General features: G+C 43.1%; 1 protein-coding gene across 1 annotated transcript in view; it reads right to left on the bottom strand.

Annotated features, from left to right (window-relative positions):
* LOC114666823 (cation channel sperm-associated auxiliary subunit beta-like) overlaps positions 1-11,373 on the bottom strand; it is a 70,464-nt gene extending 59,091 nt beyond the window's left edge. Inside the window, exons 1-7 of the mRNA XM_051919752.1 lie at positions 11,301-11,373; positions 10,862-11,014; positions 10,334-10,426; positions 10,138-10,253; positions 1,795-1,827; positions 1,612-1,678; positions 1,408-1,448 (exon numbers count right to left, since the gene is read on the bottom strand). Of these exons, the coding sequence (XP_051775712.1) occupies positions 1,408-1,448; positions 1,612-1,678; positions 1,795-1,827; positions 10,138-10,253; positions 10,334-10,426; positions 10,862-11,014; positions 11,301-11,346 (549 nt within the window). The 5' untranslated portion in view covers positions 11,347-11,373. The remainder of the gene's footprint in view (positions 1-1,407; positions 1,449-1,611; positions 1,679-1,794; positions 1,828-10,137; positions 10,254-10,333; positions 10,427-10,861; positions 11,015-11,300) is intronic.
* Positions 11,374-12,729: the final 1,356 nt, after the last annotated feature.

The following is a 12,729-nucleotide window of genomic DNA, read 5'->3' as shown; positions in this document are numbered from 1 at the left end:
GGCTCTTCTTTGAGCTCCTCCTGAATGTCTGCTCTCATCACCCCATCTCTGAGGCTGAGCCCACATATCCTAAGAAGGAAGCTTGTTTCTGCCAACTGCATCCGTGGTCAAGTTTTTCCATTTACTACCCAAAGCTCATGGCCATAGGTGAGGGTAGGAATGTAACAGTAAATCAAGAGTTTTGCTTTCTCTTTTAGGATGTCCTAATTTCTGCATTGATGACTGATGGATTCTGGAGCTGTGCATTCCAGATTTCTGACCCTGTGTCCATCTTCATCTAGTTAGGATATCTCTTAAATTCGACTGTACTATCCACTTATTTTGTTACAAGATGTCCTGAACTATACGGTTATGCCTATCTTCACCTGTCTCCACTAGGTACTGAATTCTATCATGATATCTCACTTCAAACAGTCAGAGAGAGGGAGGGAGAGAGAGAGGTTGGGCACATGCACTGATGGCACGTTGCATGCCAAACCACCTGGACTGAGACCAAAGGGTAGCAGGTGACACCTCAGCACCACACCGGAAGAGTATGAGGAGAATGCTCCTAAATCATATGGTATCACCATCTGGGGTTGGTCCAGGTGTGCAGGGGAGTGGACCCTACTACAAACTGACATTGTGTCCAGTGCCATTTACCACCCTGTGTCTAGTGGTACTCTGAATTGAATTAAGCACATCTGAATATGTATTAATGTACCCATTTGTCCATTGCCCTGACATTTTCAAAACTACATGATTCTGTCCACCTGCACGTGGGGCCAATCTCATCCATTTTTAGATGTACTGAATTCTGAAATGTGGTCAACAACGGTCCGAATCTTTTGTACTATTCCCACCATTGCTTAGTCCTTGGAGGTACCCATAAATTCTGATGCCCACCTTCACCCCGCCAGAACTGCTTCTGATTTCTGCATCACCATCCACTTAACGTTTGTCCTGAGATGCTCTGAACAAATTGCAGTTTGTGCCACATGCCTTCTAAGTGGTGAATTCTGACCCCATGTCTACATTTAGTGGCAGCCCCCACTTATTTTCTGTCCTGGGATGCCCAGCTGCAACTGGCACTGTTAGATGCTGAAAATGTGCACCTATACCAAGAAGTGCCTTGCATTCAGAAGTTCTGATCCATTCTGCATTGTGGGCTGCTGCCCACTAGTACTCTGAATTCTGTGGTTATTCCCGCCTGCAGATTCTGCGACTCTGCCACCCTTGTCCATAGTCTCTGAACTGCACATATCTCAAGCCTAAATTTTGTTGTTGTAGTAAGATGAACTGGACGATCCTGTGAATCCTATTACATTACCCATCTGCATCCAGTCTCATTATCTCTCAGTATTTTGTCAGTGTCTACCAGCCCCCCCCCCCAGTCCCATCAGTTGCCTTGGAGTCTGATCACTTTACCTGGTTGACATTTGTGTCGAGTTCCATACTGATATAATCCCCTGAAAGCAGAAGAACCCAGATGTTATAGTAATGACAGCATCTATGCTCGTCGAGAAGAAAAAAGTAGCAGCAGCAAGACTCATAATCAGTGATTGTTGATTCCTCATATGCTGAATGAATGCTGAGGTACAAGTGGGCAGCGATAAGTTAAATGGGTCTTACCAGCAGTGGTTAATTTTTTCAGAAAACAGCTGGATGAGTACCAGAGTCGGGCTTGCAAGTAATCCACCTGAAAAGAGAAAGAAATGTTTATGTGGGATAAGTGCTGGTGGCATCCAAGATGGACCTTATAGTGAGGTTTACAGAAGTCCTGCAGAAGTGGTCAGGTAACATTAGCTAACTGACCTGCTGCTTGCCAAATGAGTCCACTTTTGAGAACTGCGGAACACAAAAGAAAAGCAGGTTAGTGACTTCTCTGGCACCATCAAAGAGTCGTGATGGACGCTGGCAGTGTGCATTCCAGAGGTGGATCTCTTTTAGCAATAAGCAATGAACGACAGTGTGGCACTGTGGACCGTAGAGGTGCTCACAAGTCAACCCCGAATCCAAATAAAGGCCCAGGAAGCTTAAGGTATAAAAATGTAGAAATGTATGAAGAGGCAGTGGTGTAGCTAGGTGCGGGCGGAGGGGGTGGTCCACCCCAGGTGGCACATTTTTGGGGGCAGCATTATTGGCCAAAAGACTCAGTACAATTCGTGTGTAAGTAGCAGGGTTAGGAAAATTATCACTCATGAATGAAAAAAGCAAAATTCTCTGATTTTTTTCCACAAATGCTTCAAAAATAATTTTCCGACTGTCCTTCTGTGACAGCATCAGACGCAGCAGTTGAAATTTATGAGGCAATAACAAAAACAAACATTACACCGATATTTTCTAGGAAGATAAAGAACTAATTTACTTTTACAGGTTTGAGTGTTGTCATATGCTAATAATATTCAAACAAGAAGCTGGATTCCCATGGTAGTTTCAGGCGCCGCAATACCTTGACAATCGATCAGAGACTGTATTGAGATAGCATGGTTTTCCCCCTTGGAGGTTCAAACACCACAATACACTAAAATTAGGTACATACTAGTAAATACCAGCCCATTCCAAGCAGTGATTTAAGGCTTTTGTGAACTTTTAAATCAATACTTTTCTCCATTTTCCAGGGCCCGAGGAGGCCAACACTTACTAGCAAAATTTGGGTTAAGGCTGCCTGTAGTGAGGCCTTGTTACTATCAAATTCCAGACAGCATTCAGAAGCTATTAAAGCTAACAGAACATTAGTTTATATAGCGCCCTGATGTGTAGAGTATAAGTCAAGTTATGCTCAAGCTTTACAATGCACTTTTTAGACCTCACCTACAATTCAGTGTACAATTTTGGTCTCTAGGTTACAAAAAGGACATAACAGCACTGGAAAAAGTCCAGAGACGAGCAACTAGACTAAGTCCAAGACAACTAATTTATAATTTATAATTTCATTTCGTTATCAATCCGAATGCGTTCTTGCTCTTTGCAGAAAACCTTCCCACCTATCCCTTGTACACTACACTGGTTCTGGTTTTCGCAGTGTAATTATAGCAAACTAATAATAAGAACATGGCATATCAGTGTGTCTATACTATATTCTTGTCTAGTTGATGCTTATAAATAATTATATGTGAAAAATTATTGCTATCCATATTACTAACCGAGAATGGTAAACCGGATATGGACGCAGGTACATGGCATGCCCATGGACGCAGGAGACATAGTGCGCAGGCGCCGACAGCTCACCTAACGGAAATACGAAATAAAGCAACGAGCACAGACAATACGGAACCCTAACCGTCCACAGTACACCATAGTCAAACCCGACATATTACGGAAGGTGCGGGCGCCTACAACGCGCGTCCAACACAGTCCAACACATCGCAGGCAGACCCCCGAGATGGTACAGAAGACCCATAGATAAAATACGAAATAAAGCAATGAGCACAGGCGATACGGAACCCTAACCGTCCACACTACACAGCATAGTCAAACGCGACATAGTACAGAAGGTGCGTGCACCTAAAACGCGCGTTTAACACACCGCAGGCACACCCCCCAGAGATCTGGACTCCACAGCATATGTGAATCATCACATCACAGTAATAGAATAATATGAGTACTCACAGACAAACGCAAGAGGCCTCGGCGTCCCGCCCCACAGTCAAATCTCACAAAGTACGGAGTCCCGAGATGTCCACAAACCACAGCATAGTCAAACCCACCACGCCTCACGGCTCAAAAATAAAGGAGCTCAACTGACGTAAATAAGCGCCTAACGTAAATAAGAAATGAGGCAACGTGCCCATAGGTGACGACACAGACACACAAAAAAGAAGATTCAGCCCCCCGCCCCAGAGTGAAACGTGAAAAAAGCAGATAAGAGATTATGAAAGCGGTGGAATTCGAAAGGCTCCAACAAACGATGGTGCGATACACATGCAGACGAAGGTACAGGATATGAAAGCAGTAAAATCCAAAAGTATTGCAGCGTCCCAGCCAGGTTGAGGGCTGTTTGATTTTAAGTGACTGTTAGGTCCGATGGAGGGAGGGTGGAGTACAGCACGGAAGACTGATAGTGGGGTATTGATTGATGTGGTAAGGCGGGGGGGGGCGTTGGAGAGGGTGCTAGAATGTTGTGTTTGGGGTTGGGAAGTCGGCGATTGTTCAAGTAAAACTTTTGTGACACTTTATCATGTCATTCGCTACAGTATCAAAGAAAAGATAGAAAAGATGGCATTACCGCAAACAAAAGTAAATAACAAAGTCTTTTCGCATTTGCATCATTCAATGCACAAAACGTGGATTTACACAATGATGGACCATACGCTATGGGAATCTGAAAAAGTCAGATTATTTATTAGAGAAACAGAAACAATATTCACTTACGGGCATTGTCACAATGTGTCTACAAACAAAATTGTTTTTAATGAAGCTTTAAAGTAAAAGTGCAAATAATGAAAATTGAAACAATTCCTAAGAAAAAAAAATGTACATTGTATATCAGATTAACCAAACACGGGGGTTGGCAAGCGAAGCGAGCAGGGGGCGAAGCCCCCTAGTTTCTCTGTATATGAATAAATCTATGCAAAATGTATCTTAATTTTTTTGTATATGTCATTTTAATTTTCTGTTTAAATAGGTTAACATATTCAGATATGTTGGAGGGCGGCAAATTGAAGCACCGCTGCGCCCCTAGCAGCACAAACTCGAGCTACGCCACTGTGAAGAGAAGGTTCAGAATAAGACCAAAAAAAGGCACACTTCTGTCATATCATCTGTGTCCATATATTCGATCCCTTTTTGTTTTTACGTTTTCATCAAATCGCATTGAATTTTGATTCCTTGTTTGGAATTACATCATGCCAACGCAACGTATAACTGCCCGTGAGTGAATATCATTTCTTTCTGTCTACACGAACTGTGTCTGACAATAGCATTCACACAAATGAGAAATGATTTCTCTCGTGGGATTTCATTTTCACCAAATAACAAATCTTTTCATTCTTGCAGATACGCCACTTCATTGGGAAGAAACACTACTTTTTTTCCCCCTGATAGCAACATGAATTAGACGATCTACAAGTCTCCAACTTTTAAAGTTTAAATCCGAACAATATATTCAATCTCTTTTCGCTGTTCCGTTATTTCACCGAGTAATAATTTACGTTTATTTGCATAAAGATCTTTACTATCCTTTTTTTGAGACTTTCGAATTTTCGTACTTCATTATCTCTTACCTGCTCTGCATGTGTATCGCGACAACGTTTTTGAATTCTTTACGAATTTCTACTTTGTCATCTGCTCTTTGTCTTTTATTTCCAGCCCCGGGTGTGGTTAAATCTCTTGGTACAAAGACTCGACTCGCAGGACATGAAAGTGTCTCTGTGAGAAAATCACGTCTCGTCTCCCTCCGACCTTCCAAGTTTTTTTTATAATAGAAAGACATTTCTTTTTTGGCCTTTTTTTACCAATTGGAGCACATAGGCAGGTGAAGTGACTTTTTCAGGGTCATACAGTGTCAATGGTGGGATTCCAACCCACAACCTCAGTGTCTGAGGTCCAAAGGCCTAACCACTGTGCCACACCCTGTACATGTGACAATAATGACCCTATGTATAAAAATGAAATCGGAAGCCATTTGGAAGCCTGTGTGTTGGTTTGCTAATCATGCAAAAACATCTGAATCAATTGATATTAAATTTTGCATGTGCCTTACCATTGGTCCACCCTAAAATATAGACTATATGATGTATATGAAAAATTGGTTATAATAAGAGAGGGACAACTAAAAAAAACAGTGCCAACATGGGGACTTCAATTCTCAATTGGCAGCAGGAGTGTGCTGGGGGCTGAGGTGAGGATATTGTTATCAGCAATTACAAAGTTCAAGTGCAGGCCAAAGCAGAATTTCATCTACAACCACAAGTATGTACTGCGTTTTCTTCTTAATTATTCGATTATGTCTTTTTTGTCTCATCGTGAGTTGTGTTTAGCCACATTTAAATTTCCAAAAGACAGTCTGTCCCCCATTTACAGTGCATCCAGAAAGTATTCACAGCGCATCACTTTTTCCACATTTTGTTATGTTACAGCCTTATTCCAAAATGGATTAAATTCATTTTTTTCCTCAGAATTCTACATACAACACCCCATAATGACAACATGAAAAATGTTTACTTGAGGTTTTTGCAAATTTATTAAAAATAAAAAAACTGAGAAATCCCATGTCCATAAGTATTCACAGCCTTTGCTCAATACTTTGTCGATGCACATTTGGCAGCAATTCCAGCCTCAAGTCTTTTTGAATATGATGCCACAAGCTTGGCACACCTATCCTTGGCCAGTTTCACCCATTCCTCTTTGCAGCACCTCTCAAGCTCCATCAGGTTGGATGGGAAGCGTCAGTGCACAGCCATTTTAAGATCTCTCCAGAGATGTTCAATCGGATTCAAGTCTGGGCTCTGGCTGGGCCACTCAAGGACATTCACAGAGTTGTCCTGAAGCCACTCCTTTGATATCTTGGCTGTGTGCTTAGTGTCATTGTCCTGCTGAAAGATGAACCGTCACCCCAGTCTGAGGTCAAGAGCGCTCTGGAGCAGGTTTTCATCCAGGATGTCTCTGTACATTGCTGCAGTCATCTTTCCCTTCATCCTGACTAGTCTCCCAGTTCCAGCCGCTGAAAAACATCCCCACAGCATGATGCTGCCACCACCATGCTTCACTGTAGTGATGGTATTGGCCTGGTGATGAGCGGTGCCTGGTTTCCTCCAAACGTGACCCCTGGCATTCACGCCAAAGAGTTCAATCTTTGTCTCATCAGACCAGAGAATTTTCTTTCTCATGGTCTGAGAGTCCTTCAGGTGCCTTTTGGCAAACTCCAGGCGGGCTGCCATGTGTCTTTTACTAAAGAGTGGCTTCTGTCTGGCCACTCTACCATACAGGCCTGATTGGTGGATTGCTGCAGAGATGGTTGTCCTTCTAGAAGGTTCTCCTCTCTCCACAGAGGACCTCTGGAGCTCTGACAGAGTGACCATCGGGTTCTTGGTCACCTCCCTGACTAAGGCCCTTATCCCCCGATCGCTCAGTTTAGATGGCCGGCCAGCTCTAGGAAGAGTCCTGGTGGTTTCGAACTTCTTCCGCTTACGGATGATGGAGGCCACTGTGCTCATTGGGACCTTCAAAGCAGCAGAAATTTTTCTGTAACCTTCCCCAGATTTGTGCCTCGAGACAATCCTGTCTCGGAGGTCTGCAGACAATTCCTTTGACTTCATGCTTGGTTTGTGCTCTGACATGAACTGTCAACTGTGGGACCTTATATAGACAGGTGTGTGCCTTTCCAAATCACGTCCAGTCAACTGAATTTACCACAGGTGGACTCCAATGAAGCTGCAGAAACATCTCAAGGATGATCAGGGGAAACAGGATGCACCGGAGCTCAATTTTGAGCTTCATGGCAAAGGCTGTGAATACTTATGTACATGTGTGTTCTCAATTTTTTTTATTTTTAATAAATTTGCAAAAATCTCAAGTAAACTTTTTTCACGTTGTCATTATGGGGTGTTGTGTGTAGAATTCTGAGGAAAAAAAATAATTTAATCCATTTTGGAATAAGGCTGTAACATAACAAAATGTGGAAAAAGTGATGCGCTGTGAATACTTTCCAGATGACTGTATTTAGTCCCAGGCAGTGCTGTATAAACCTTTGATATATAATATCTCCAGTTCAATACATAAACCCATCTAGCAGCCCCAGACATTCATGGACTTTTGCATTAAGACCACCATAGACATATAACATGGTGTGCCGCAGACAGACTGTCCTGGAGCAGCCCAACTGTACTCCACACTGACGCACACTGTACAGAGAGGCTCCTAATATTTAAATAGCGTTATCACTAGTGCTGGGCAGTAATTACAATTTTTAGTCGTGATTAATCGCATGATTGTCTGCAATTAATCACGATTAATCATGATTGATCATAGAAAATCACATAATGTGCAAAATTCAATAATGAACTCAAATATAGTGTATTGCGTGTGTTTGGTTTGCAAAAACACTTTTAAACAAATAAGGTGCTTTTTATCAGCAGTATTCCCTTTACCCTAACCCTAACCCTAACCCAGTTAAAATATTTCTTGTAAATCTCAACTTAAACATTAATGTAATCAAATCAAATATAAAACCAAAGCTATTTGCCACTGCCAGGGCATTAACGTTTTATCTATAGTTTGTTATAGAAAAACAAGTTTCCCTCAGACTCCAGAGCCACGATCACAACATTATAACAGGCACCTTCCGAGCAACAGCAAGTTAACATTTCTAAATTGGTTTTCTTTTTTTATCTGAACAGATACCAGCAGAAACATTTTCTTTTATCAGGGATCAACATAAACAGTCGATGTTCAGTAGCAGCTCTTTGAGGGCTTATATTTCTCTCTATTATAAAAAAATATCTTGGAAGGAGATGAGACGTGATTGTCTCAGGGATACTTTTACGTCATGCAAGACGAGTCTTCATGCCAAGCAATGTAACCACGCCCGGGGACAGAAGCCCCACGAGACAAGAGCTTATGCAAAGAGACTTGGAAAAGTCCTGCGTGGTTATGTCAGGCACATTTCTTGTAGAGCGAAAGAAACGATATTCACTCACGGGCAAGTTATACGTTGCGTTGTCATGATGTAATTCCAAACACGGAATCAAAATTCAATGTGATATTGATGAAAAGGTAAAAGCGAAAAGAGGTCAAATATATGGACATAGGTGATATGACAGAAGTGTGCCGCACAGATCACGCGGCACGGAAGCAGCTGATCGAGCAAAGAGGAGGTAAAAAAAAAAAAACTGTGTTTCCCATTGTATCACCGTTTAAGAGGGGGTGTCGGAGGTGCGACCGCGTCTCCTTGGGGTGCATTCTGCCCCCATCTTCACAACACGAGTGGCAGAGTGTGAGTGGCAGAGACGCAAAGTGGTTGGCACATAGTGCAGGCAGGAGGGGGTGAAGCCCCCTATCATTCCAAAAACTCAGTTTTCTGAAAAGCGCATAAAGCAATGGTTACACATAAATCAACATAAAGCATCTGTTGCTGCCTGTTGTGCCTGCTGTCGACACCTGTCTGCAGTTTGTGGCAGAAGCGGCTGTGCGGGGGGCGGCTCAACGGCCAGCAGGAATGCACGATGGGCTGGCTGCCTGACTGTCTTTGTGAGACAGGTGCATGGGGGTGGCAGTTGCCATGAGACGCAATATGGTTTGTACCTCTTGTCATCGTAAGTGTCTGTCCTCCCAGGGCGAACGCTGCCATCGGTGCATCAGCCACATGAACGTGTTCAGCACCACGATCAGCTGATGCTGATACCTCACTTTCGTTTTCGGTCTACATCTCCAGACCACTTGCATCAAAATCAGGGTCCGACAAATCAGAATCCGATTCAGCGATAATATGAAAAAAGTCATCCACAGATTATTTTGCTTTGAGCATTCACTCTGGGGTCTCTCCACGTGCCATTTTAGAAGCTCTTTGCTACTCATGCACCCGCAGGGAATCGAGGCCAAATCAACAAAGCTAACTTTCCTTCTAGCAAAAGTGTATCGAAAAAGTGCCGTAACAAGAAGATCACTGATCTCTATTGATTGCTAGTGAGACAGAGGCTTTCAAAATAATAATAATAACAACAAAAACTGCATTAACGCGCGATAAAATAATTGTCGGCGTTAATGTGTTAACGTGATAATAACGCGTTAACTTGCCCTTCCCTAGTTATCACATAAAAGGGCCATTGAAAGATCGTAGATATGACGCCAAAAGAGTTTCTTCCAACAAAAGTGCCTTAAATGAACACCAAATAAACTTTACTATGTGACGGTTTCTGTCAGATGTGATCATCCTTTGCGGTGGCCATGTAAGCTAACGATGACAGTGTACTACAGGGGTGTGGGTATCTATTTCACTGCACATGTGTCATTTGATGTTAAACGAGACGTGGGCACCATCTGTTTTTGGATTCCCAGGCCAGCCACCTAAAAAACACAGCTCAAGGTGAGACCCCTAGACATGCCCTGCGTGCATGTAATATATGGCGTGTGACAAAGTGTGTACAGGATAGGTACTCCAGTGTGCCAGTGTGTGCCACACACTGCTCCTGCCCACGGAGCCTGTTAAAGTGTCCTTACCGTCAAACTTCCCTGCCCCGAGACCAGGCTTTTGCTGATGAAGAGCCCAAGGGAAGTCAGGATAAAAACATGTTGGGTGGTGAGCATGATGTCCACCATCAAAATGCCGGTACAGTCTGGAAGAGAGACGAGACAAGAGGTGATGTACAAGTCCTCCACCCATCGTTGACACTACAGCAAAGAAGAGCAGACGCACCTGTTGATAGTGCAGAACACAGGGCCATGGTGGTGTTAAACCAGACTGTCCCGGGCAATTTGAACGCTGACTTTGTCAAACCAATGTATACTCCTAACAAATGAGAAACAGACAGAGAAGAGACGTACTATACTGTATTGGCCAGTCCACCGGTGCCTGCCTGCCTGCCTGTTAGAGTTTTCATCTGAGAGATTTTTATGCCTTAGAGCCAGTGCCCCTCTTAGCCACATGCCAGGGCTGTTGTGAGTCTTTTTAACTGACTACCCCCATACACCCCTTTATAGCTGCCTCTCTGTTTGCACATTTCCAGGGGCTTTACCTGCACAAGGAAGAGTGACAGCATACCAGTAAGTCCCAACCTATTTACCTGAGCATGCCAAGTTGCATAATTCTGGATTTGCCTGCTTGGGCACAGTGCCAACGTTTCATAGGTACTGCAGACTCCATCCAACAGATGGCAGGGAAAGGATGAGATAGGATGCATTAATCTGGAGTGAGAAGTTAACTGAAAAGAGATATTTAAGGTACCTGTTTGTGTATTGGGTGCAAAAGTGAGTGCCAGCAGGGCCACATCATGGTTGCACGGACTGCTGGAAATTTTCAAGCCCACTATGGAGTCATTGATGGCAGAGAAGATACTGGGTAAGATGGGATCGCCAAGAGTCCACTGGAGAATAGGCTCTGTCAACATGAATGGGAGAGAAACCACAATGTTTAGTGGGTTACACTGGATACCAGCAGGTGGGCTCAGGCCTGCAGCCTGGGACCTGGCTAGACATTGTGTTCTTGATGCTAGAAGGGGGCACACAAATAGAAAAACGGTCCTGCGAACATGCCCAGTAAATATATAAGAAGAAGGGTGTCAGAAGCACTCACTGCTAAGACCCACTGGAACAGAAGGAGTGAATCATAATGCCCAGTGCTGTAGGCCTCTTCACATCCTGAAAACTGGCATAAAATGACCTACCTGTCTGGGCAGCTGCCAGTCTTGCGAGGCTCAGTGTTCCCATCATGCACCAGATAGCACCAGTCTAACAGAGAGAGGACAGTTAACAGTGAAACTGCTGGCTGGCAATGCCAATTTCCAAAGTGAATTTGAGCACCCTTCACACCCAGTGCCCATTATTCCTACCTGACAGGTGAAGTATTAATAATTATAATTAGTATCTACTTTGCTCTTTGGTTGTTTTCATGTTTTGCTGTTTCGTTTACGGGTTTTTCTTTATGTAGAATTATCTCACTAACTTTTACTTTTGGTTTTGTCTTATCAAACAAAATCATTTTTCATGTCTTGTTTTTTGTTGTTAGGTGATGCCATTTTGTTGTTTAATTGTCCTGCTGCCATTTTGTTGAGCTGTCACCATGATGTGGCAACCTGTTACTATGGGGTATGGCCAGTGATGTCGCATGTAGTGCTGACATCAGTGTGACCATCTAAAGCAGGGGTCGCCAACTCCAGTCCTGGAGGACCACCACAGCTGCAGGTGTTCATTCTGACCCTTTTCTTAATGAGTGTCCTGTTTGTCCTGCTAATTAACTTCTTGTGAATTCATTTTAATTGACTTTTAAGATTTGTTCCCATGAATTTCATCATCGTTCCTCTGAATTGCTTCATTTCTTTCCTTAAATGGCACCCAAAAAGAAATGAAATGTGACGTGAGTGAGCCAACAGAAGACCAACTAAGTCAGGGCCTCAGACTCCAAGCAATTCCACTCCAACCAGTTGCTTAATGAGGTGCTGATTCTTGCTGTTAATTAAACCCGTTCTTTAATTCTGTGGCTTGTTGCTGCTCTCATAGTGCAATAGCAGACATTTCTGAAACTGTTAATTTTCTCTTTTCTAAGAGCTCCAGTAAAATGTTTTGTGGACCTGAGCAGATCGACATTCCTGAGACCTTCACCTTTCTTTATTTTCAGATATTGTGTGATGGACACCAGTTGTTTTGGCTCATTTTGTAGCTCATTATTGTTTGGCTGCTAATTAAGGGAAAAAGAAACAATGAAGTCTTCTGAGTCTTCAAGAACAAGTCAATTAAAATTAGTTCAAAAGAAGTGAATTAGCAGCAAAAACAGGTCACTCATTAAGAAAAGGGTTAGAATGAAAACCTGCAGCCACGGTGGTCCTCCAGGACCGGAGTTGACGACCATTGATCTAAAGCTCAGCGCTGTGGACAGCAATTTGTCTAAGACACTGGATTCTAACCAGTGCATCCTATCTATTTCTAAAGCCTAGAGCAGAAATAAAAACGTGTAGTCCAAAAAGAAAATCTTCAAAATGACGACAAAGGAAAAATTGTAGAACTCTTTCTGTTTTTCTGTGATGGAGGACACCCCATTTGGGGTTGGATCTCACCGCACTTTCAGTGCTACCGGCTCCTGGAGACCCTGACCTGGCA

This window comes from Erpetoichthys calabaricus, chromosome 16 (assembly GCF_900747795.2).
Source record: "Erpetoichthys calabaricus chromosome 16, fErpCal1.3, whole genome shotgun sequence".
In the NCBI taxonomy this organism is placed as follows: domain Eukaryota; kingdom Metazoa; phylum Chordata; class Cladistia; order Polypteriformes; family Polypteridae; genus Erpetoichthys; species Erpetoichthys calabaricus.
This window is presented reverse-complemented; position numbering and strand designations above follow the sequence as displayed.